The sequence below is a fragment of the Nerophis ophidion genome, linkage group LG06 (assembly GCF_033978795.1).
Source record: "Nerophis ophidion isolate RoL-2023_Sa linkage group LG06, RoL_Noph_v1.0, whole genome shotgun sequence".
NCBI lineage: Eukaryota > Metazoa > Chordata > Actinopteri > Syngnathiformes > Syngnathidae > Nerophis > Nerophis ophidion.
The window spans coordinates 38,786,354-38,813,336 of record NC_084616.1 but is presented as its reverse complement, the minus strand read 5'-3'; the positions used below and the strand labels follow the sequence as shown (position 1 = coordinate 38,813,336).

Genomic DNA, 26,983 nt, shown 5'->3' with positions numbered 1-26,983 from the left:
GATGATTCATTGGACAGATTACAAACATGCGTTGATTTCTGTTATCGAGCAGTTTGTGACATTCCAGAAACTTATCAGGAAGCCGTGTTATCATCCAAGTCAATACACTGGAAAAACGCCATGAATGAGGAGTTGAACTCACTAGTGGAAAATGACACATTCCAGTTGACTGACTTACCACCAGGTAAGCGAGCTTTAAAGCGAAGTGGGTTTATGCACTCAAAACAGACACAGATGGATCTAATAAATATAAGGCGAGATTTGTTGCTAAAGGATATGACCAGAAAGTAGGAACTGTTGACGAAGAGACGTTTTCACCGACAGCTGACATGTTAAGTGTATGGATTCTCATGCAGAAGGCGGCAGAGGAGGACCTAATCTTACATCAGATGGATGTGAAGACCGCGTATCTGCACGCACCCATCGACTGTGAAATCTATTTAGAACAACCACAAAGTTCCGAGAAAAACTCTAACACTGGTGAAAAACTGGTATGTAAACGTTGTATGGACTCAAACAGTCGGGCAGAAACTGGAATACAGTGTTACACACCCATTTATGTGAAATTGATGCAGATCATTGTGTGTATACAAGAGAAAAATATGGTCAAAAGGTAATACTTATTATTTGGGTAGATGACCTTATTTTAGCTGCTTCAAGTGAAAAATCAATGCAGGATGTAAAAAGAATGTTAACTCAGAGATTCAAATTGAAGGATTTGGGAATCCTAAAACATTTCTTAGGAATAGACTTTTAACAAACAAATGGACTAGTCAAAATGTCACAAGAGATATATGAACAATGGTTTTACAAAGGTTTGATATGGAAAATTGTAAACCAAGAGAATCTCCTTGTGAACCAAAACTTGATTACGCAGAAAATGCTTAAAAGTTGAAACAACCAAGACTGTACAGAGAAGCAGCAGGAAGTTTAATTTACTTATCTACATGCACTCGACCTGACATAAGTTTGTTGTGAGTAAACTGTCTCAACACTTTAATGAACCTACTATGGAACATTGGAATACAGTGAAACATGTATTCAGATACCTAAAAGGTACATCAGAACAAGGACTTAACTTTAAAAAGAATGTAACTGAAAGACTCGGTCTGACAGTTTACTGTGATGCAAGTTGGGCATCAAAGCAGACAGATGTAACACTTCAGGCTTTTGTGCAACTTTGTGTGAAAGCAGTTCATTCATTTCATGGAAGACAAGAAAACAACCAACAGTAGCTCTTTCTACCTGTGAAGCAGAATTCATTTCTTTAGCTTCAGCTATACAGGAGTGTCTTTACATTGAACAGCTGCTAAAATGACTTGATAACTATCCATCCATCCATTTTCTACCGCTTATTCCCTTTTTGGGGGGGCGCTGGCGCCTATCTCAGCTACAATTGGGCGGAAGGCGGGGTACACCCTGGACAAGTCGCCACCTCATCGCAGGGCCAACACAGATTGACAGACAACATTCACACACTAGGGCCAATTTAGTGTTGCCAATCAACCTATCCCCAGGTGCATGTCTTTGGAGGTGGGAGGAAGCCGGAGTACCCGGAGGGAACCCACGCATTCACGGGGAGAACATGCAAACTCCACACAGAAAGATCCCGAGCCTGGATTTGAACCCAGGACTGCAGGAACTTCGTATTGTGAGGCAAACGCACTAACCCCTCTGCCACCGATAACTATCAATATGGTTAAACAAAAGTGTACGAAGATAATCAAGGTACGATTGCACTCACAAAAAATCCTGTTAACAGACAAAGATGCAAACACATTGATGTGAAATACCACTTCATAAGAGATATTGTTGCTACTGGTAGGGTATTACTGGAATATTGTCCTACAGAACAAATGTTTGCTGATATCCTGACAAAACCAGCTACTAAACAGAAGTTGAATTTTTTTTTTACAGAATATGTTTGGCATTTTGGGATAGAGACTAGAACGAGGAATCTTAACAAAACAGAATTATGGAAAATGTTCTTAAAATGTTGTTTACAAATTGGTTTAACACAGTGAACTAGTAGTGAGTGGGGGTGTTAAGATTGTATACAGTGGGGCAAAAAAGTATTTAGTCAGCCACCGATTGTGCAAGTTCTCCCACTTAAAATGATGACATAGGTCTGTAATTTTCATCATAGGTACACTTCAACTGTGAGAGACAGAATATGAAAAAAAAATCCAGGAATTCACATTGAAGGAACTTTAAAGATTTTATTTTTAAATTATGGTGGAAAATAAGTATTTGGTCAACCATTCAAAGCTCTCACTGATGGAAGGAGGTTTTGGCTCAAAATTACACGATACATGGCCACGTTTATTATTTCCTCAACACGGATCAGTCGTCATGTCCCCTTAGCAGAAAAAACGCCCCAAAGCATGATATTTCCACCCCCCTGCGTCACAGTAGGTAGGTGTTCTTGGGATGCAACTCAGTATTCTTCTTCCTCCAAACACGACGAGTTGAGTTTGTACCAAAAAGTTATATTTTGGTTTCTTCTGACCACATGACATTCTCCCAATCCTCTGCTGTATCATCCATGTATCCATTTTGGTATAAGCTCAACTGGTCGTGTTTGGAGGAAGAAGAATACTGAGTTGCATCCCAAGAACACCACACCTACTGTGAAGCATAGGGGTGGAAACATCATGCTTTGGGGCTGTTTTTCTGCTAAGGGGACAGGACGATTGATCCGTGTTAAGGAAAGACTGAATGGGGCCATGTATCGTGAAATTTTGAGCCAAAACCTCCTTCCATCAGTGAGAGCTTTGAATGGTTGACCAAATACTTATTTTCCATCATAATTTACAAATAAATTATTTAAAATTCCTACAATGTGAATTCCTGGATTTTTTTTCCACATTCTGTCTCTCACAGTTGAAGTGTCCCTATGATGAAAATTGCAGACCTCTGTCATCATTTTAAGTGGGAGAACTTGCACAATAGGTGGCTGACTAAATACTTTTTTGCCCTACTGTATATCTGCGCTCTTACTCCGTGGCTGTGTTGTAGAGGTTGGATGTTGTAGTGCATGTTCACCCCTTGAGGGCGCTCTGGTGCTGTGTAGTGTTTAACACCGCAGCAGTTGTGTGTTCAACAGAAGAAAAAGAAGAAAATAAAGTCTCCTCGGTGAGAGGACGTTGATGTTAAGGACTCCGTGAAAGTGTCGTTCATGTGCACGCATAAAGAACTCTGTTAAGCTCAAACACCTTAACAGATGTGTAACTTTTTTGAATATGTTGAAAGTGCCTTGACTTTTATGTACATTATGGATGTTTGTTTGTTGATCAATAAATAAATAAAAAGTGCTAGCTAGCTAATGTGTCCAAATGCTACCTTTAAACCAGGGGTGTCAAACTCATTTTAGATCGGGGGCCACATGGAGAACAATCTACTGCCAAGTGGGCCAAACTGGTAAAATCGCAGCACGATAACTTAAAAATAAAGACAACTTCAGAATGTTTTTTTTTTGTTTAAAAATAGAACTAGCACACTCTGTAAATGGGATGCAACAATCATAATGTTGTTGAGTTTCTTTTACATGTACATGTTGCGGTTAATAGTATTTTATCTTTTTTAGTCGTTATTTATACTTCCTGAATAAATTATGTGATAATGTTCATCAGTCAAGTCATTGGTGTTCATTTTCAGTCCATCAAGATAAACAAATATCATAATCAAATTACAGGATGTTATTTATGTAGTTTGTTCATTTTCCTCGACTAGTGCACTAACATCAGGTAGTTTTTTGGTTTTTTTTACATATGTAGCATAATCTACAAAGATACAAATAATTGCTATTGTGACATCTAGTGGACACATCTAGAACAGCAGTTTCTTTCATTCAAAAATGTTGACTCATTTTTATACTTAGCAAACTCATACCGCGGGCCGGATAAAACCTGTTCGCGGGCCTGATCCGGCCCTCGGGCCGTACGTTTGACACTCCTGCTTTAAACGCTCCCAATCCATAGTTTATTCTGATTATTTCTGCTTAGTGATCGATGACTAAAATGACAATCCAGCTAGATAAATGTTTAGACTGATTTTTACTTCGCCTTTTGTTTGCATAAAGTACTTGATTATACATTATTACATTATTTGAGCTGAAAATATTCTATTGCCATGGCAGAAATACTGAACTTAACCGGACGTGACGTCACAAGAAACTACGCCACAAGATGGCAGACATGTGACGTAAAGTATGTTTGGCTGCCGTAAAACCTTAGTCGAAGTGGGAATTAAAGGCAACTAAAAAAAAAGGGTAAGCTACAATATAATTTCAAAATGTTGAAAGAGTTGGTGAAGGAGCGACTAATGGCGGCCGCTAATGAAATATTCAGGCTGTTCGAAAGAACGATAGCGTCGTACGAGGAGGAACTTGAACGAACGATAGCATCTTACGAGGAGGAACTTGACAAAACCATAGCGTCCTACGAGGAGGAACTTTCTCGCGCAGGAGAGGAAAACAAACGGAAACTCCAACAACTAGAAGCTGTTTACAAGACGCAACACGCTGCAGGTATGTTGCAATGTTCACTAACATTCTACTTTTATTAGCTCAGCACTCGGAAAAATATTTGTCCATACAAAACCAAAGCTATAGGTGGCTGTATATCACTAACTTTTAGAAAATTGTGTTCTTAAAGTTGTTGCCATTTAGCATTCAGATCCAACTGTACTGTAACAATAGAAGCTATTGTTAAGATATGCGTTCCCTAGGAACTATTGTTTGTGTTGCCTTAGGGACATTATTCAGTGATGCACTGGAATTAGAGTAGAGCTTGTGAACTTGTCTACCAAAGTTCAACAAATAATTACGGCCCAGTTTGGTCTAAACAATAAAAGATGTAGTCCCTGAGTGATAGAACATAATTTAACAAGTACCAACATTAGCGTACCGTATTTCCTTGAATAACCGCCGGGGCGCTAATTAATTTAAAACCTCTTCTCACTCCCGCGCTTATTCAAGGCATGAGGTAAAAGTAAGCAGGCGCTATTAATTTTAAAACCTCTTCTCACCCCTGCGCTTACTAATGGCATGCAATAATAAATTGAGTGTGATTAAAAAAATAATAATAATAAAAAATTATTCTGCGGCCGCGGCCCGGTGGTTGGGCCCACTGATCTACAACATGTCATCGCGACCGCCTTCACACAACGCTATCTGCGTGCCGGTCGGACGCATGCGTTTCGTTGATTCTCTTACGAGATTGCAATGCATACCTGGTCAACAGCCATACCTTTTACACTGATGGTTGTGATAATAACAACTTTAAACTCTTACTAATATGCGCCTCACTCTGTGAACCCACACCAAACCCATTTCTGGAGAACATCGTCTCTGTGACACATTATAAACGCAACATAAGAATTACCCACAATGTCATCCATCCATGACTCTTGGCTATATTATACACGCGCCCCCAACCCCGCCCACCTCAACCGACGCACGGAGGGGGGGTTGGTGCTAGCGGGGTGTATAATATAGCCAAGAGTCATGGATGCATGGCAGTGTGGGTAATTCTTATGTTGCGTTTATGATGTGTTACGGAGCCGATGTTCTCCCGAAATGTTTTTGGTGTGGGTTCACAGTGTGTGGCACATATTAGTTAGAGTGTTAAAGTTGTTTTATATCACAACCATCAGTGTGATCTGTATGGCTGTGGAACAAGACCCCTGGTTTACACATAGTAAAATAAAAAATATATAAACTCCTCCGCCATATTGATAATGATGACAGGGAAAGCGTCACTCGTGACGTCACGTATTTGACCCGGCGGTAAAAGTAAGCTTGCGCTAATAAATTTGGGGAGCGAGTTTGACCCGGCAGTAATTCAAGGCAGGCGCATATTACATGCCCGGCGGCTATTCAAGGAAATACGGTAATTACAGATTGCTTAGGCTCGTTTATACTCTAGTAAACACGTAAGCAGTGTTGCCAGATGGGAAATGAGAAATAATTGCCTCTAAAATTATCGTCTTTTGAGGAATACTTTTATATACCCAATTTGACATTTATCCGAACAATCTGCTCCTGTAAGAAAAGAAATAAAATAAAATAAAAGAGTTACCACAGTGTAGGTCATGAGTCACCAACCTTTGGCAACCTAAGAAGGGTTACTTAATGATTACTGAGTAATACCGAGGGGCGGGCTACCAATTTGATGCAAAAATAACAAATTTGCTCAGTTTACTTTTAATTATATTTTATTTTAATGGTAACCCCAATAAAAAATTTGCAAAATAACTATCTAAAAGGTAGGAAACATTGATATTAGCATTCAACCCTTTTTTTGGATTTACCCCTGAAATAGTTGTTTTTTTAATGATAACTTCTACTCAACACTTCTCAAGTTGTATATTTAAACAGTGTATATTTTTTAAAGATAGCCAAGTGTGTGAATGTGAGCATGTCTATCTGTGTTGGTCCTGCAATGAAGTGGTGACTTCTGCTCGACTGCAGTTGAGAGGCTCCAGCCCGCCACCTTCCTTAGAGGGACAAGCGGTAGGAAATGGATGGATGGAGTATCGTACCTTTGGACAGGGTGAGAGGTGGAGGGTTTAATGTGCAATCTCGGAACACATCTGTACACGTACAGTTTGTAGACCTACTGAGAAAGTAGGTTATAAATGTGACTGTGGAGAAAAGTTTTCACAAATGAATATCAAATACATATTACCTAGATCAGACCTGGGCATATTAAGGGCCGCATGCGTTTCCACAGAGTGTTTCCAGAGAGGCCAGCCTGAAATGCAGGTGTCAGGGACTGACGCGGAAGGAGAATTTTACAACAAAGTTCTAAAGCTAAGTGATATATCAGTTTGTTTAATTATTTGACTGTGTTTGTTGCATTTTTGTTGCGTTTCGCTTGATTGGAAAATATGTCGATCGAGAGGGGGTGTGACATTCATTAGTGTTTTATTGTTCATAGTTAATATTGTAAATCCCACATTCTTTATTTTCATGTACAAACCCTGTTTCCTTATGAGTTGGGAAATTGGTTATATGTAAATATAAACAGAATACTAGATTTGCAAATAATATTCAACCCATATTCAGTTGAATATGTTACATAGACAACATATTTGATGTTCAAACTGATAAACTTGTTTTGTTGTTGCAAACAATCATTAACTTTAGAATGTGATGCTAGCAACACGTGACAAATAAGTTGGGAAAGGTGACAAAAAATACTGATAAAGTTGAAGAATGCCCATCAAACACTTATTTGGAACATCCCACGGGTGTGCAGGCTAATTTGAAACATGTGGGTGCCATGATTGGGTATAAAAGCAGCTTACATGAAATGCTAAGTAATTCACAAACAAGGATGGGGCGAGGGTCACCACTTTGGAAGCAAATCGTCAAACAGTTTTAGAACAACATTCCTCAATGAGGTATTGCAAGGAATTTTGGGATTTTACCATCTACGGTCCGTAAAATCATCAAAAAGTTAAGAGAATCTGAGAAATCACTGCATGTAAGCGATGATTTTACAGACTTTTGATCCCTCAGGCAGTACTGCACCAAAAACCGACATCAGTGTGTAAAGGTTATCACCACATGGGCTCAGGAACACTTCATAAAACCACTGTCAGTAACTACAGTTGGTCGCTACATTTGTAAGTGCAAGTTAAAACTACTATGCAAAGCCAGACCCATTTATCAACAATATCCTGAAACGCCGCCGGCTTGCCTGGGCCCAAGGTCTTCTAAGATGGACAGATGCAAAGTGGAAAGGTTTTCTGTGGTCTGATGAGTCCACATTTCAAATTATATTTGGAAACAGAGGACATAGTGTCCTCCAGAACACAGAGGAAAATAACCATTCGGATTGTTATAGGCGCCAAGTTGAAAAGCCAGCATCTGTGATGGTTTGGGGGTGTATTAGTGCCCAAGGCATGGGTAACTTACACATCTGTGAAGGCACCATTAATGCTGAAAGGTACATACAGGTTTTGGAGCAACACATGTTTTCATCCAAGCAACGTTATCATGGACGCCCCTGCTTATTTGAGCAAGACAAGTGTTACAACAGCGTGGCTTCGTAAAAACAGAGTGCGGGTACTTTCCTGGCCCGCCTGCAGTCCAGACCTGTCTCCCATCGAAAATGTGTGGCGCATTATGAAGCATAAAACACGACAGCGGAGACCCCGGACTGTTGGACTGAAGCTCTACATAAAACCAGAATGGGAAAGAATTCAACTTTCAAAGCTTCAACGATTAGTTTCCTCGGTTCCCAAACGTTTATTGAGTGTTGTTAAAAGAAAAGGTGATGTAACACAGTGGTGAACATGCCCTTTCCCAACTACTTTGGCACGTGTTGCAGCCATGAAATTCTATCTTAATTATTATTTGCAAAAAATAAAAGTTTATGAGTTTGAACATCAAATATGTTGTCTTTCTAGTGCATTCAATTGAATATGGATTGAAAATGATTTGCAAATCATTGGATTCTGTTTATATTTACATCTAACACAATTTCCCAACTCATATGGAAACAGGGTTTGTACATTCTGGGTGTCTCATTAAGTAAAAACATTTTAAAAATTCCATTCTGTATTTTAGGGCGGTCTGTTAACGTTTTTAGCATTCAATCAGACCTTTCGGCCCCCAGACACATTTTTTTTCTCTAAATGTGGCCCCCGAGTCAAAACAGTTGCCCAGTCCTGACCTAGATCATGAGAAAGTCTGTTAAATGTAAATTGGAATTGTCACAGGTCCCACTCAAGAAACTTGTGAAATTGTTTTTATGTGGATATGAAATACTCGCCAGTTAAACAAATGGTGAGGAGATGGTTGATCAATGAAAATATTCCAAGAAAATATGAACATGATGTGTGCGTACATACAAAATCCTCCCTGACAATCACAATCTCAATTCTAAGCAGGTAAATTATGATTCATATTTTTTTGCAGAACCGTGCTGCCCCAGTGAAGAGGAACCTCTCCCTCAGCCGCAAGGGGGCAGCCCTACTTTGGAGCAAAAAGATCCACAGCCCCGCCACATCAAAGAAGAACAGGAGGAAGTTTGGCCCACTCTGGAAGGACAGTGTCTTCCTACTGGTGTCTCCGTAAAGACTGAAAATGAAACAAAAGGAGAGAGCTTCTTAGCTCCACTATTGGACAGTGACGACACAACATCACACTTTCCTGAGGCTGAAGACCAGGACAACGACCAAGAACCTTTGAGCAGCAATATATACTTTGAAGGTGAAATGAGGACCCACACAGACATAAAACACTCCGAATTCTCTGAAAAAAAGACAACGAGGAAATGTTTAATCTGCTCAATTTGTGCTAAAAGCTTTCCTTACGAGAGCCATTTGACTCTACATATGCGGACACACACTCGAGAACAACCTTACAGTTGCTCAGTTTGCGGTAAAGGATTCTCTCAAAAGGGAAATATGGTACTACACATGACAACACATACAGAAGACAAACCTTTTAGTTGCTTAGTTTGTGAAGAAAAATTCTCTAGAAAGTCATATATGGTATTACACATGAGAACTCACACTGGAGAAAAACCTTTTTGTTCAGTTTGTGGTCAAAGAATATCAAGAAAGTCAAATATTCTGTCGCACATGAGAACGCACACAGGTGAAAAACCATTTGGTTGTTCTTACTGCGATAGAAGATTCTCTCATAAGATATCAGTGGTAAAACACATGAAAACACACATTAGAAAAAAAGTTTGATGTCTAAGTTTTTGGTGAAAGTTATTGTTTAACAGCAAACATCTCACGACAGAGAATAAACATTTTCCTAGCTTGTGCTAATATTACAAAACTGTAATGTCACAATACCGTAAATTCCGGACTGTAAGCCGATACTTTTTTCCTACACTTTTAACTATTGGCTGATAAATCAATGAGGCTAATTCATGGATTTATCCTTGCTGAAGGCCATGTTAATAGTAAAAAAAAAACAACAACAACCAAACACCCTGAAAAAGTGTGTTATTGTTTGTGCCATGGTGCTATCTTTTGGGTGAGTTCGCTTACTGCTGGTGCTGCAGTGTCCTTCAATTTAGTGGTTTCATCCGGAAGTATATTGCCATTCTTTCTTCAAGTCCATGAAAGCTCCATCTCAGGTAAACTGCAAATTATTTGCCACAAGATTTACAAAAAAAGGTTTGAGAAATGCTCCTATATTTTTAAAAGCTATGCACTTACTTTAAGCCATTTTTACTTCATAATGTTAATTTTTAGCATGGATTATTGTATTTTGACTATTCTACTTCAAACATGTTAAAACTGAGAAAATAACTATTGAAATAAGATATTTTGGTTGTCCCCGCATATAAAATCTTGTTTAGAAATTCTGCAACATCTTGAGGATGCTTATTAATTTAAGAATTGCAAGTTGAATAATGCTTGTTATCAGAATAAAACACTTATTTCTATCCTAAAAGTCTAGAAATCTTAATTTAGGCTGTCTCATCAAATACAATTAACTAGCTGCATGGTCGGATAATTTCACTAGTTTTAAGTATTGTTTTTCTAAAATCTGGTCTTTTTAACTTAATTTTTGTGTCAGCTTTTTTTAAGCTAAGGTTAACTGTTAATGTCAATGTTAGAGCCATTAAACTGATTTAGTTACAATTCAGGAATAACATGTCCTACTGAGCACAATTACATACAGTGGCTGATTGCCAAATGTCCCCTCTGTTCTTTCCTTCTGCACTTTGCGTTCCACTCCAAAGAGGAAGGAGTCTTCTTCCACAGCCACCATGATTGCAAGCTACTGAATCTCGCAAGGCTCCGGGCAAAACTTAAAATTATACAGGTGTTTGTCAGGGAAATTATTTTTGCCTTTGACAGCACAAACCGCCGGAACTGGTTACAGCCTCTCCACAAACCAGGCATTGTCCAGACGCCTCTGGCAGTCACCAGCGTCCCTGGGAGTGGGAAAACCACAGGAGCTTTGGATCTCTCTGTCTTCCCTACAGAATGCCAAGACTTCAGACTCACCATTTCCATAAAAAAAACTAAGGTCCTGGCCCCTGACGACCCTGACTAACCCGAACATCAAAGTCCAGGACCAGTCTTGAACATATCTCGGCTCGACTGTCAACAGAAACGTGTCCCTAGACACCAAACTAAGTGCTCGCGTTGGCAAGGCTTTTGAAGATATATCCAAAACTCCACCTGCACACCAAGCTGAGGATTTATTCAGCATGTGGACTCAGCACTCGCCTCTGCATCAGAAAAATATGTCAGATACACTCATTACTCATCATTACACACATTCTGGAAACACATCTAGCAGGTTTAGAAACATGTCGTGATACATCACGCATTCTGAACACAAAACTAGCAGGTTTAGAAACATGTCGTCATACATTAGAGAGTAAAGCAGATAGAACTAGGTGTTTCAATCCCTTCGGTAAGTAGGAACAGTCTTGACGGTAGCAGTCGGTGTGGAGTGGTGAAAAGGAGGGTATGTATGTCATTGGGGTCTTCAGGTGGGCACCCTGCTTCATCGACGTTTCGTTGATTTGAAGCCCACGACGTCTCCAGAGGGCTCAATGGTGTGCCTAGCGTCCCAGGTACACCCCCCTCCATGCCATACCCTCCACATCCTGTTGGACTATGCATGGCAGGGTCGTCCTTTTCCCTGAGTCAGGCCTAAGCCTGACCGCATACCATTGTCTCTTATCTTACTGCCCAGTTGGGGTCCTTGCGCTTAATCCAGAGCCAGTTGCTGGCTTTTTCGGCAGCATTTGACATGGACTTGATAGTCTGTTGGAGGGAACGTCCTTTCAACCCCATTTTCCTCAACAGACTGATGGTAGATGTGGTAATAAATCCCCTGCATCCCACCTCTACTGGGAAAATGTTGGTCTTCCAGCCGTTCTGGGATGCTTCAGCTGCCAGGTCAGAATATTTGTTTCTCTTCCTCTCATAAGCCTCTTCAACCCCTTCTTCCCATGGTACTGTCAGCTCCACGACATAAGCCAGCTTTGCTGATGGAGACCACAGGACCATGTCTGGCCGGAGTGTTGTAGCCATTATTTCTGGGGGAAACACAAGCTTTTTATCAAGGTCTACTTCCAATTTCCAATCCCGAGCCGACTGCAGGATGCTTGCATTATTTGGTGTCGTTTGACACTTTTGATGTTGGCCAGCTGGTACAAAATGTGTGAAATGGACCTTTCCTGCTGGTGTTTGTGGGAGATTGTTTGTGGTGGTTCGCCTGTGTTCCAGTGTTTTTGCAAGCTCTCTAAGTACTTGGTTATGCCGCCAAGTATAGCGTCCTTGGGTGAGACTTATAGTACACCCTGATAGGATATGTCTTAGAGATGCAGGTACTTGACACAGGGAACAGGCGGGATCTTCTCCGTACCAGGTTTTCAGATTTAGGGGGGACGGTAGCAGGTCGTACGTGGCTCTGATGATAAAACTCAGCCGTGCTCCCTCCATCTGCCAGATGTCATACCAGTTGAGCTTTTTCTTCCCCAGGCTTTCCCAGTTGGTCCATCTCCCCTGCTTGGCCATTGAGACGGCTTTAGCATGTCGCTCTCCCTCCTCCTGTCTCCTGACTTCCTCTACTACTAGCCGTCTCTTCTGCTCTGATGTTGCTTTGTGCCATCGGGGAGTTTTTGGGACAAGTCCAAGTCCTGCTCTCCCATGCTGTATATGCCCAACCACATCTCTGAATTGAAGAGCAGACTTTGCACTCTGAACAGCTTCTGATGGAATCCACTTCCTTCCCGCTGTTACTCTGGGGGCCGCTGTTCGAATGACTGTATCCTCAGTTTCGGTTAGCGTCATGACCAGCCTTGCTTTGGTGCATTTGAATTCTTCCACCAGTCCAGAGATTGGTAATTCCAATTTGCCATGCCCATATAGTCCGATGGAACTGAAGCATCTTGGAATTCCAAGCCACTGTTTTAGCTGCGTGCTTATCACACGTTCCAATTTTTCAACCTTGGTGATGGGGATTTCGTACACAGTTAAAGGCCACAAAAGTCTTGGGAGTATGCCAAATTGAAAACACCACAACTTGAGTTTTCCTGGCAACAAGGTTTTATTGATGCGATCCATGTAAGTGATTGTATCCTTTTTTAGTTGCTCAAACTGCTCTGTGTCTTTGAGCCTTGCGTCGTACCACCTTCCCAAGCTCTTTACTGGCATTTCGGAAACAGTTGGTACTGGTGTTCCGCTGACATGAAATCTCTGGTGTGTGACTTGGCCTTTCTCAATGGAGATACTTCTGCACTTGCTGGGCTTTAACTTCATCGTGCCCATGTTATATTTGAATGAAGTTTCTCCAGCAGTCTCTTGGTGCAGGGTACAGTTGTTGTGAGTGTTGTTATATCGTCCATATAGGCTCGAATTGGTGGTAATCTCTGACCACATTGTAGTCGTTCTCCACCAACCACCCATTTCGAGGCTCTAATAATGATCTCCATTGCCATCGTAAAGGCCAATGGGGAGATGGTGCACCCAGCCATGATGCCTACTTCCAGAGATTGCCACGCAGTGGTGAATCCTGATGTTGTAAGGCAAAATTGCAAATCCTGGAAATAGCGTTTTACAAGATTTGTGATTGTAGTTGGTACTTGGAAGAATTCAAAGGCAGTCCACAGCAATGAATGAGGGACTGATCCATAAGCGTTGGCCAGATCAAGGAACAAGACATGAAGATCTTTTCCTTCTTTTTTCGCAGTCTGGATTTGATGCCATATGATGCTGTTATGTTCGAGGCATCCAGAGAAGCCTGCTATACCAGCCTTTTGGATCGATGTATCAATGAAGTGGTTTTGCTTCAGATACTTTGTTAGTCGCTGTGCCAATATGCTGAAGAAAATCTTGCCTTCGATGCTCAGAAGGTTTATTTGGCGAAACTGTTCAATGGTGGTCGAGTTCTTTTCTTTTGGGATAAGCACTCCTCCCGCTCTTCGCCAGGCTTTCGGGATGATCTGCTTGTCCCACACCACTCTCATGTTTTTCCACAGGAATTTCAGAACCTCTGGAGCGTTCTTGTAGACACTATACGAAACACCATTAGGGCCTGGTGCAGATGCCGATCTTGCCTTTTTTACTGCCTGTTTCACCTCGCTCAGCTTGGGAGGGCTGACATCAACCTGATATTGTGCGGGTGATATAGGAGGGATGTCAGTGGGGACAATGATCGGTTCATGTTTTTTCTCATCAGTATAGATGGTTCTCAGATATTCTTCAACCTGGTCTTTTGATGTTTTCAGAAATCCACTCTTTTCTTTTGTGAAAATCTCTTTCACAAATGTAAAGGGGTCTTTGTAGAAGTTGGTTCTGGCTTTTTCTTTCTTCTTCCGACGCATCCTTAGGCTTTCCGCTCGACGGAGTTTTGAGAGCCTCTGTTTTAGTTCTTCTTGAAGGAGGTCGATGCCTTCCCTTTCTTCTGCTGTCGCCTTTCTCCACAACTTCCTTAGCTTTCGCCTTTCTTTTACAAGTAGATGGATTTCTTGAAGCCGACGAGATTTGGGGGCGGGAAGCATGTCTTTCTTTCTGACTTGTTCCTTCACTCCACATTTCTTCTCTCCGTAGCTGTAGATTAGGTCACCCATCTTCTCCAGCTTCGTTTCGGCTGATCCTTTGATGTTACGTAGGATAAGGCTTAAGTCTATGTTGATGGTTTCCCACTCCTTGCTGTTAGACTTCGGCCATTTCACCAACGGCTTACGTCCTTGCATGTTTTCCTTTTTGCGGTGTACTGGGTATGGTCTTGGACTGGTAGTTCTGCCTGAAGCTTCCTCCTCATCCTGCGGGGTGCTGATGCTCTGCGGACTGTGGGTTTCTTCCTGCCGCTGAGTTTCATCCGACTGATTTAACCTTCTTCTTAACAGAAGCCGGTCAATGCGGGGCCCTGGGTTAGTGGTTTTCAGGCATTTCTTCCGTCCTTGGTGAACTTTAAGACCATGGGTTGATGTTACTTTAGCCCATCCACACACACACGTCTGAAGAACATGTCCAACTGCTGGGTTCTCAAGAGTATTACTACTACCTTCATTCATTGTCGTGTCCATTCCAAGGGTCGTTACCGGGAGATCAGCCTGTGAGTCTTCTTGCGCCCCTGCTCTCGCAGACTCTAGGGGTATTCTTCTTCTTGAACTTTCTGTAGCCAATTTAGGTGGCTCTTGTGCCCTAATAGGGTGACGGAGCCTGCTGCTGTGGGTAGCTAGCCCATAACAGCCCCGTTGGGGTCTATTTCCTCCTGTCAGCTGTCTCTCCAAGCTGTCACATGGTCTTTCCCTTGTCGTCAGCTGCACTTTCACAACAGTCACTGGGTTTTTCTTCCAGAAGATCAGTAAAGCAGATAGAACTAGGTGTTTCAATCCCTTCGGTAAATAGGAACAGTCTTGACGGTAGCAGTCGGTGTGGAGTGGTGAAAAGGAGGGTATGTATGTCATTGGGGTCTTCAGGTGGGCACCCTGCTTCATTGACGTTTCGTTGATTTGAAGCCCACGACGTCTCCAGAGGGCTCAATGGTGTGCCTAGCGTCCCAGGTACACCCCCCTCCATGCCATACCCTCCACATCCTGTTGGACTATGCATGGCAGGGTCGTCCTTTTCCCTGAGTCAGGCCTAAGCCTGACCGCATACCATTGTCTCTTATCTTACTGCCCAGTTGGGGTCCTTGCGCTTAATCCAGAGCCAGTTGCTGGCTTTTTCGGCAGCATTTGACATGGACTTGATAGTCTGTTGGAGGGAACGTCCTTTCAACCCCATTTTCCTCAACAGACTGATGGTAGATGTGGCAATAAATCCCCTGCATCCCACCTCTACTGGGAAAATGTCGGTCTTCCAGCCGTTCTGGGATGCTTCAGCTGCCAGGTCAGAATATTTGTTTCTCTTCCTCTCATAAGCCTCTTCAACCCCTTCTTCCCATGGTACTGTCAGCTCCACGACATAAGCCAGCTTTGCTGATGGAGACCACAGGACCATGTCTGGCCGGAGTGTTGTAGCCATTATTTCTGGGGGAAACACAAGCTTTTTATCAAGGTCTACTTCCAATTTCCAATCCCGAGCCGACTGCAGGATGCTTGCATTATTTGGTGTCGTTTGACACTTTTGATGTTGGCCAGCTGGTACAAAATGTGTGAAATGGACCTTTCCTGCTGGTGTTTGTGGGAGATTGTTTGTGGTGGTTCGCCTGTGTTCCAGTGTTTTTGCAAGCTCTCTAAGTACTTGGTTATGCTGCCAAGTACAGCATCCTTGGGTGAGACTTATAGAACCAACTGGATCGCACATAAGCAAGGACTTGGCGACTTAGACTTGGAAAAAATCCCTTTAAGTAAGACTGCATTATAAGCTGTAGAGGTGGAAGCTCATGCTTCGATTACGATTCAGGAGCTACGATTTGATTAAAAAATGATTGATGCATTGTGTATATTGATGCAGTTTTATATTTTTTTCCTTTTCACTAAATAACCTTTTTTATCTATTGCAACTTAAAAGAAACAATTTATTTGGATTAAGAAACCCATCCATCCATCCATCAGTGATGTGCGGTGAACTATACACCAGATGAGGCATAGATACTTTTGGATTTATTTTCTTTTTTTTTTTTTTTAACTTAAATTCATATGAGCAGTTCTAACCATTGTTAATTTAGGTTTTACATTAGAATAACCGGAAAACGAAGGGAATAAAGTTGCTTTCATAAAAACGTTATCATAATGATATTAGGGTTTGACAAATTGGTCCAAAAAGCATATGACAAAGTTGTTATTAAATACTTTTAGGTCCTATTTTCTTTTAACAAAATAAATCAAGTACTGTGAGTGTATCTTACCTTTCTGTATTTGTATCTGAAGCAGCAATAACGCCCAGAAACGCTGGCTTACTCTTATAAAAATGCCATGTTTGTTATAAATGCAGTTTAAAAAAAGAAAAAAGGCTGGCTTCCGCTGGAGAGACATGTGTCTGCTAGCTTTAGCGCTCCCATTCCTCCCAGTGTGGCAAGTCAGATTACTGTCGAGGCATTGAACAATATATCGCCCCTTACTTTGAGGCAGAGGTACTTGCTGCCTCAAGGCCTGCCTTTTACGTATTATATAACTCTGTCTTTTGAACATCTCATAGTTAAGCCTTTTACCCCTCCTGGTGGCAAGGTGAGGCACTGCCTCACTTGCCTCCCCTGACAGCACGCCACTGCCATCCATCTTCTACCGCTTGTCCCTTTTGGCGTCACAGGGGGTGGTTAAATTAATTCCCACATTTATTAAATTAATGAAAATGTAAGAAAAACTGGACCATAAGTGACCTATAGTAAAGGAGCTGGTTGGATCTCTCGGTGAAAGGGTTTTCTGTGGTCAGCAGCAAATTTTAGAACTATCGACATTCATTTATTTACAAAAAGTAAATCGATTACTGATGTTTACTAATCGATTCTGTAATTGTCCATGTCCGAATTGCGATGCATCTAAACATTGATTATTTCCCTCACCTCGACTACACATGGTCTGTGGTAATGTTTTAGAGTCTCAAATAGTCCTGAGCCTCTGGAGTGAACTGACAAGTTCACAAAAGATCAGGCTCCAGGAACGAGTTGCAAATAATTAACTTACAATTTCATGGCTGCAACACGTGCCAAAGTAGTTGGGAAAGGGCATGTTCACCACTGTGTTACATCACCTTTTCTTTTAACAACACTCAATAAACGTTTGGGAACCGAGGAAACTAATAGTTGAAGCTTTGAAAGTGGAATTCTTTCCCATTCTTGTTTTATGTGAGCTTCAGTGGTTCAACAGTCTCCGCTGTCCTATTTTACGCTTCATAATGTGCCACACATTTTCGGTGGGAGACAGATCTGGACTGCAGGCGGGCAAGGAAAGTACCCGCACTCTTTTTTTACGAAGCCACGCTGTTGTAACACGTGCTGAATGTGGCTTGGCATTGTCTTGATGAAATAAGCAGGGGTGTCCATGAAAAAGACGCTTAGATGGCAGCATATGTTGTTCCAAAACCTGTGTGTACCTTCCAGCATTAATGGTGCCTTCACAGATGTGTAAGTTACCCATGCTTTGGGCACTAATGAACAATATATCGCCCCTTACTTTGAGGCAGAGGTACTTGCTGCCTCAAGGCCTGCCTTTTACCTGTGGCATCAAGCAGGCGCCCCCTCATGCACAAGCTCAACACACTGTGTGTAGCCCACCGAAAATGTGTGGCACATCACAGATGCTGGCTTTTGAACTTTGCGTCGATAACAGTCTGGATGGTTTGATTCCCCTTTGGTCCGGATGACACGATGTCGAATATTTCCAAAAACAATTTGAAATGTGGACTCGTCAGACCACAGAACACTTTTACACTTTGCATCAGTTCATCTTAGATGATCTCGGGCCCAGAGAAGCCGACCGCGCTTCTAGATGTTGTTGATAAATGGCTTTTGCTTTGCACAGAATAGCTTTAACTTGCACTTACAGATGTAGCGACAAACTGTATTTAGTGACAGTGGTTTTCTGAATAGTTCCTGAGCCCATGTGGTGATATCCTTTAGAGATTGATGTCAGTTTTTGATGCAGTGCCATCTGAGGGATCGAAGGTCACGGTCATTCAATGTTGAAGTGATTTCTCCAGATTCTCTGAAACTTTTGATGAGATTATGGACCATAGATGTTGAAATCCCTAAATTTCTTGCAATTGCACTTCGAAAAACGTTGTTCTTAAACTGTTTGACTATTTGCTCACGCAGTTGTGAAAGACTGAGCATTTTTTTGGAAGCTGTTTTTATACCCAATCATGGCACCCACCTTTTCCCAATTAGCCTGCACACATCGGGGATGTTCCACAAAAGTGTTTGATGAGCATTCCTCAACTTTATCAGTATTTATTGCCACCTTTCCCAACTTCTTTGTCACGTGTTGCTGGCATCAAATTCTAAAGTTAATGATTATTTGCAAAAAAAATTTTTTTATCAGTTTGAACATCAAATATGTTGTCTTTGTAGCATATTCAACTGAATATGGGTTGAAAATGATTTTCAAATCATCGTATTCCGTTTATATTTACATCTAACACAATTTCCCAACTCATATGGAAATGGTGTTTGTATTGTATAAAATTGTGATTTTTTTCAATTGAACAGGTCTCATACTGAGATAGGCTCCAGCACCCCCCATGACCCCAAAAGGGACAAGCGATAGAAAATAAATGGATGGAAGGTCTCATGGGTACTTTGTTAATGGACAATACTAAGATATTCAAACGATACAGTATAACTCCACTAATAGCTAGCCGTAAACTGGCGCGCTATTCGCTAGATATCTTAAATACCAACATGAATATAGAAATACAATTATTTATTAATGTTTTCATTTCACACCAAAGTACAGTTGGTTAGGTGACCACGCCACTGCCGTTTCTAAACGACACTAGAGTGTGTTGGATCAAATTTAAAGACAATTACATTTGTTGAAGAAAATGCAAGGAGATATAAAAATGTATAAAAACTGAGTTTAATCAGACCCCCAGTTGAAGTCCTCTTGGTCATATTTATTGAGTATGCTTTGGTGTAAATTTGGGATAGACGCAGTCACATTTATAACCCCCTTTTTGAGTATGTCTGCAACATTGTCCATTTGGGAAGGACCCTCGGATGACCTCTGCCAGAAGGTTATGTAAATGTTGCAATTAATATAATAACTAAAAAACTAACTAACTAAAATCTCATAGGCAGATTTTCGGAAACTTTTAGAATACGTCTGAAATGAGATAAGTACGACATTAGATTTTGGGAATTTGTTCCGCATCAACATACGTTTACACCTGTGTCTGTCTGTGTGCACGTGTGTGCGAGCGGCCCTGCAGTTTTATGATTGTAACAGTTTGTCTTGAATGTATGTTATTTAGTTCAGTGTTTCTTAACAATAGGGCTGAGGCCCAATTGTGGCTCACCAAAAAATATCAATTTCTCGGCTGTGTTCTGTGTGCTTCAATTGTAATACACTTTTCCACCACTTGTGGCAAGTATGACTATCTCAAACAAACACAAGAAGTCTGGAGCTGAAATCAGAGAGAAGTCTCTTAAGTGCAAAAAATGACTAAAATAGAGAAGCTGTTTTACCATTTCACTTTAATTTTATTGACAGTTAAGTCAAAAACATTCATTATTTGTGTATTTCTTTTAGCACAAAATATTAGATGTACATTTATTTTTTGTCAGTTATTTATGAATCCCTTCTTATGCATTATTGTATATTTTTGTAACCTCGCCTGTAAGCCTTATGTTACTATTTTAAATAGATAATAATCTTAGTGATTAACACATGCGTTCCTATCATTTGGCAAGGTTGCAAACTGAAAGTATTTTAAATATATTTATTGAATTTAAAGAGACTTAATACTGGCTGCAGGATTAGGTCTCTGCTTTTTGCAGAAGATGTGGTCCTGATTGGTTCATCTGGCCAGGATCTCCAGCTCTCACTGGATCGGTTCGCAGCTGAGTGTGAAGCGACTGGGATGAGAATCAGCACCTCCAAGTCCGAGTCCATGGTTCTCGCCCGGAAAAGGGTGAAGTGCCATATCTGGGTTGGGGAGGAGACCCTGCCCCAAGTGGAGGAGTTCAAGTACCTAGGAGTATTGTTCACGAGTGAGGGAAGAGTGGATCGTGAAATTGACAGGCGGATCGGTGCGGTGTCTTCAGTAATGCGGACGATGTATCAATCAGTGTGGTAAAGAAAGAGCTGAGCTGAAAGGCAAAGCTCTCGACTTACCGGTCGATCTGCCGCTTCTTTTCTTTTTCTCCTCGCCCCCCCCCCCTCAGCAAGAGGGGGTCCGGTCCGATGGCCATGGATGAAGTACTGGCTGTCCAGAGTCGGGACCCAGGATGGACCGCTCGCCTGTGTATCGGTTGGGGACATCTCTACGCTGCTGATCCGACTCCGCTTGGGATGGTTTCTTGTGGACGGGACTCTCGCTGCTGTCTCGGATCCGCTTTGAACTGAACTCTCGCGGCTGTGTTGGATCCACTATAGATTGAACTTTCACAGTATCATGTTAGACCCGCTCGACATCCATTGCTTTCGGTCTCCTAGGGAGGGGGGGTTGCCCACATTTGTGGTCCTCTCCAAGGTTCCCATAGTCATCATTGTCACCGACGTCCCACTGGGTGTGAGTTTTCCTTGCCCTTATGTAGGTTCTTCCGAGGATGTCGTGGTTTGTGCAGTCCTTTGAGACATTTGTGATTTAGGGCTGTATAAATAAACATTGATTGATTGACATTGATCTACGTTCCTATCCTCACCTATGGTCATGAGCTTTGGGTCATGACCGAAAGGACAAGATCACGGGTACAAGCGGCCGAAATGAGTTTCCTCCGCAGGGTGGCGGGGCTCTCCCTTAGAGATAGGGTGAGAAGCTCTGTCATCCGGGAGGAGCTCAAAGTAAAGCTGCTGCTCCTCCACATCGAGAGGAGCCAGAAAAGGTGGTTCGAGCATCTGGTCAGGATGCCACCCAAACGCCTCCCTAAAAAGGTGTTTAGGGCACGTCCAACCGGTAGGAGGGCACGAGGAAGACCCAGGACATGTTTGGAAGACTTTGTCTCCCGGCTGGCCTGGGAACGCCTCGGGATCCCCCGGGAAGAGCTGGACAAAGTGGCTGGGGAGAGGAAAGTCTGAGGTTCCCTGCTTAGGCTGCTGCCCCAGGGACCCCACCTTTGATAAGCGGAATTCCATCCATCCATGGATGGATGGATGGAATTTAATTAAAATCAAGAGTGTTTATATTTGGCTTTGGCGCTCTGTCATGGAAGAAGTTGGGCCCCGGGGTAAAAACGTTTAAGAACCCCTGATTTAGTTCAATGCAGTTAGGTAGGATGTAGCATGCAGCATGTTTGTTGTGCATGATAAATGTACCGGTAATGTGTGACGTGAGGGAGACAAAGTTGGATGTAAATAATTGTCTCGCAAAAGTAACTCACATGAGGTGTTCTCTTTTTATAATCGTTTCATTTAATTCTTGTATCTGATAATTATGTGTGTGTGTTTTACAGTATATGTCTTTCATGTGTTCTGTTTACAGAGTAAGTGACTATGGAGATAATTCATGAATATTTTGCATGTAAGATCTATAAAACTCAAATTGGATCACTGCCTAAAAACGGAACTCGTTCATAACCAGAGGACCACCTGTCCGTCCTCAGTATTGCACAAAAGCAAGTAACCTGTCTGGCTAGTGTTGTATATTCGATGGGCGCGTGATGGGTGATGAGCCAAGAAGACCCCTTTTTTTTTGGGATTGAAACTTTTATTAGTATATTGCACGGTACAGTACATATTCTGTACAAATGACCACTAAATGATAACACCCGAATAAGTTTTTCAACTTGCTTAAGTCAGGGTCCACGTTAATGGGGAATCGTCGAACAAAAAGCTTTATTTGTTTCAGACTGGAACTGCAGCTTCCAAAGGAAAGATTATAGGCCTGATTGCTTTTCTACTGTCTTCTTGGACAACTGTCGTTAAATACCTTTTATACTAAGACAGTTACTCTTTGTTGTTATAGCCTTGGGGCCCGTCTGTCTAGACTAGGGGTCGGGAACCTTTTTGGCTGAGAGAGCCATGAAAGCAAAATATTATAAAATGTATTTCCGAGATAGCCATATAATAATTTTTAACACTGAATACAAATAAATGTGTGCATTTTTAATTAAGACCAACATTTTAAGAATATAATAAGTGTCTTCTTTTTAATAAAATTGTTATTCTGAAGCTAATGAATAAAATAGTTTTTACCATTAATGCGACTTCTTGAACGGGAATGGTAGAAAACGGATGGATTAAAATGCATGAGAATGTTTTATATTTTGAACGTTATTTTTAACACTTTGATTACCAGCGGAATTATTCATTACTTATCGCTGTGTTTTTCAACCACTGTGCCGCCGCACACTATAGTGTGCAGTGAGATACAGTCTGGTGTGTCGTGGGAGAGATTATGTAATTTCACCTAAATGGGTTGATAATATTTTTTGCAAACCTGTAACTATAATTCAAAAATGTGCTGTTATTGAGTGTCTGTGCTGTCTAGAGCTCAGCAGAGTAAGCGTGTAATACTCTTCCATATCAGTAGGTGGCAGCAGGTAGCTAATTGCTTTTGTAGATGTCGGGAACATGGTATGTCGTGATCACAATATGCGGAAGGCAGCATGTAGGTAAAAAGGTATCCAACACTTAAACTAAAAATAAACAAAAGGCGAGTGCAGCTAAGAAAAGGCATTGAAGCAAAACAAAACTAAAACTGAACTGGCTGCAAAGTAAACAAAAACAGAATGCTGGACGACAGCAAAGACTTACAGTGTGCGGAGCAGACGGCGTCCACAAAGTACATCCGTACATTGCATGACAATCAACAATATCCACACAAAGAAGGAGTGCGTCCGCACAACTAAAATATTCTTGATTGTAAAAACAAAGCAGGTGCGATGAATAGCATTCAAGGAGTACATGAAACTGATACAGGAAAATACCAACAAAAGAAGAAAAGCCACCAAAATAGGAGCGCAAGTCACACAGGAAAACACCTAAAAAAATCAAAATAAGTTACGGCTTGACAGTACACCTACATAGACACGAAGTATTGCGAGAACAATTTTTTTTGGTCAATATCGGCTACTGAGTTTAATTTTTTAAATTATTTCTGCTGGTGGTGCGCCTCAGAATTTTTTCAATGAAAAAAATGTGTTTTGACTCAAAAAAGGTTGAAAAAACTGACTTCTCGTGTTAAGCAATGCCAGCTAAGATTTATCTGAGAGCCAGATGCAGTCATCAAAAGAGCCAGTTTGGCTCTAGAGCCATAGGTTCCCTACCCCTGGTCTAGACGAAGCCCATTTTGTTGTTTGGCTTGTCGACCTATTTCCTGTGATCGGTTTGAGTCGGGTAACCTCCGACCCCTATCCTCCATCTGGCTTCCTACCAGATAATATTTTTACACTTCCTTTTAAAATCCAAACCTGCATTCCTGGAGGATTCTATTTTCCTGGGTCCAAGAACCACCACTTTCTGTAGAGCTTGTGATGGACATGTGCACTTTTGAAGCTATCTAAGGGCATATTTCCTTAGTAGAATAATCCTCTAAAGGATTCTGTCACCAAATACGAATACATGTAGCTCACAATCATATAAGGAAACGGTACACGGTAGGGATGGGTATCGGTACTGGATACCGACCGAAACAACCCGATACCAAGTAGTATCGAAACTGCGTCTGTCAAACGATACTTGCAATGAGTTCTTTTTGTACCCAGATCAAGAAAAAAAAAAATTCCTATAGGTTTTGCTCGCAGCCAATTACTGCAAACGCTCTTCGATTCAATATACCATTTGATTGGTCCACCACTGCAACAACAATAGTTGGTATGGTGGTAAAGCGGGTTAAAGCAGTGCATTATTGGCTGGTCATCATTCCGACATGCCGACAGCAAAATGGTCAATGGTTTGGTTGTACAACATGCCTGTGGCGCCGGGTACAAATAAATGCAAACACTGCAGCAAGATTATTTCGGGGAAAACGGGGAATACAAGCAATATGATTAAACACCTCATCTAGCACTGAGCAAACTTAAGGATGGAGAACTGTACTGTGTTTAAAAAGCCGGTTTCTCCAACACCAGTATCGTCGTCATCATATCGTCGCCACCTCTCACAGGAACTGCTGGTGTCTTACCGGTGCTCCATTGAGAGCATCCTGACCTACTGCATCTGCGTGTGGTTCAGCAGCTGCACGGCCGCAGAGAGAACGGCGCTCCAGAGAGTCATAAAGACCGCCCAGAAGTTAATCGGATGCCCCCTCCCCCCCCTGGCTGACCTGTACAGCTCCCGCTGTCTCAGGAAAGCACAGAGCATCCTGAAAGACCCATTCCACCCCGGGCACAGCCACCTGGAACCGCTACCCTCAGGCAGACGCTACAGGGTGCTAAAAGCGAGCACCAATAGACTAAAAAATAGCTTTTACCCAAGAGCCATAGTAGCACTAAACAGGCACTGAGTGTCCATATGTCCATCATGTCCTCATGTGTAATGTTTAAATGTTTTTCTATTTTTTTGGACTACAATGTGAAATAATGTTTTATGTATGTATACATAGATACATCTGTCATCTCTATCTTTTTTTTTTTTAATTTATTTTTTTATTTATTTATTTTATTTTTTTAATTTATACTACCATATTGTATATGCACCTTAGGAGGAGCTGCTCCAATTTCGTTGTTCTTTGAACCTGTTCATTGCAATAATGACAATAAAACTCTATTCTATTCTATTCTATTCTATCATCTCAACACGACACTGCTCAACCGTCGATAACTTAAGGCTAGGATCTCAAACATGCGCCCCGCGAGTTTAATATGAACGGCGCTTGACAGCGTCATACTTGCCAACGTCCCCATTTTTCCTGAGAGACCCCTGAATTTCAGAGCACCAATTCTCTCAAAGCCCCTGTCAATTTTTACCAGTTCAACAATATTCAGGGAGTGCCATAATGGCACTGCCTTTAGCGCTCCCTGCATCCTGAATTGACAGCGTGCAAGCCCAGTTGTAAGTTGCATCTAGCCATGTGAGACGCATGTGCGTATTTGCAAGATGTATTTGCAAATACATCGTAGTGTGACCACACAGGTCACACTAAGAGTGGCCGTAAAAAAACTTTTAACACTGTTACAAATATGTGCCAGACTGTGAACCCACACCAAACAAGAATGACAAACACATTTCGGGAGAACATCTGCATCGTAACACAACATAAACACACCAGAAAAATTACCCAGAATCCCATGCAGACCTAACTCTTCTGGGCTACAATATACACCCCCCCGCTACCACCAACCCCCCACGCCCTCACCCTCCCTACTTGTCGGTTGAGGTGTTGTATATTGTAGCCCTGCAAGGTGTTCTGGGTATTTGTTCTCTTGTGTTTAAGTTGTGTTAGGGTGCGGAAATTCTCCCAAAAAGAGTTTGTCATTCTTGTTTGGTGTGGGTTCACAGTGTGGCGCATATTTGTAACAGTGTTAAAAGTTTTTTTACGGCCACCCTCAGTGTGACGTGTATGGCTGTTGAACAAGTAAGTCTTGCAGCCACAAACGTTATTTTGTACAAGTCGCACACAACACGTTACAGGGCCGGTTTGGTTGTGTGACATAAAAGCGTGCGTGATGACATGTAGTGGAGCAGTAGTCGTCTTTTGGGAATGCGCTGACCCCTGGAGGTACTTGAAGAAATATCAAGGGACAAGTTATTAAAGTCATTAAAAATGTTCTAAAAAACAGCAGCAATTCATAAATCCTTTACACATATGTTTATTGAATAATACTTCAATGAATTATGAATGTAAGTTCATAAACTGTGGAAAAATAATACAACAATCTAACATTCAGTGTTGACAGCTAGACTTTTTGTGGACATGTTCCATAAATATTGATGTTAAAGATTTCTTTTTTTGTGAAGAAATGTTTAGAATTAAAGGCCTACTTAAACCCACCACTACCGACCACGCAGTCTGATAGTTTATATAGCAATGATGAAATCTTAACATTGCAACACATGCCAATACGGCCGGTTTAGTTAACTAAATTACAATTTTAAATTTCCCGCGGAGTTTCCTGTTGAAAACTTCGCGGAATGATGATAACGTGTGTTTGTGACGTTATTGGTTGGAGGGGACATATATTAGCTCAGCACCACTTACGGCTAAAAGTCGTCTCTTTTCATCGCATAATTAAACAGTAATTTGGACATCTGTGTTGCTGAATCTTTTGCAATTTGTTCAATTAATAATGGAGACTATAAATAAGAATGGTGTTGGTGGAAAGCGGTGGATTGCAGCTGCCTTCAGCAACCAAAACACAGTCGGTGTTTATTTTTTTGTTGTAAAGCTTTAACACAGAGCGGTCAAGCGAACATGTTTCTCTACGTCAACCAGCATGTTTTTGGATGGGAAAATTGTGATATTAAGTCGGCTCTTACCGGAGACATCAGTGGAATAT

At 41.6% G+C, this 26,983-nt stretch overlaps 2 protein-coding genes across 5 annotated transcripts in view; one reads left to right on the top strand and one right to left on the bottom strand.

Annotated features, from left to right (window-relative positions):
* Positions 1-26,983, bottom strand: part of slc19a2 (solute carrier family 19 member 2) — a 62,137-nt gene that overhangs the window by 5,510 nt on the left and 29,644 nt on the right. Inside the window, exon 8 of one of the 3 annotated variants that reach the window (XR_009807172.1) lies at positions 6,199-9,091. The exons of 1 other annotated variant lie outside the window; for it this stretch is intronic. The gene's annotated coding sequence lies outside the window, so the exon portion shown is untranslated. Of the gene's footprint in view, positions 1-6,198; positions 9,092-26,983 lie in introns of those variants that run through there. One more of the 3 variants, XR_009807173.1, reaches the window with a different exon arrangement.
* LOC133554673 (zinc finger protein 8-like) lies at positions 4,169-25,207 on the top strand. Of its 2 annotated transcripts, XM_061903687.1 has the most exons (3): positions 4,169-4,528; positions 8,930-9,223; positions 24,652-25,207. In XM_061903687.1, exons 1-3 carry the CDS (start codon positions 4,294-4,296, stop codon positions 24,681-24,683), a joined length of 561 nt encoding a protein of 186 aa, XP_061759671.1. In that variant the 5' UTR covers positions 4,169-4,293; the 3' UTR covers positions 24,684-25,207. The 2 variants fall into 2 exon arrangements, with proteins under 2 accessions (XP_061759671.1, XP_061759670.1); XM_061903686.1 differs by lacking the exon at positions 24,652-25,207 and having other exon boundaries at positions 4,172-4,528; positions 8,930-22,091.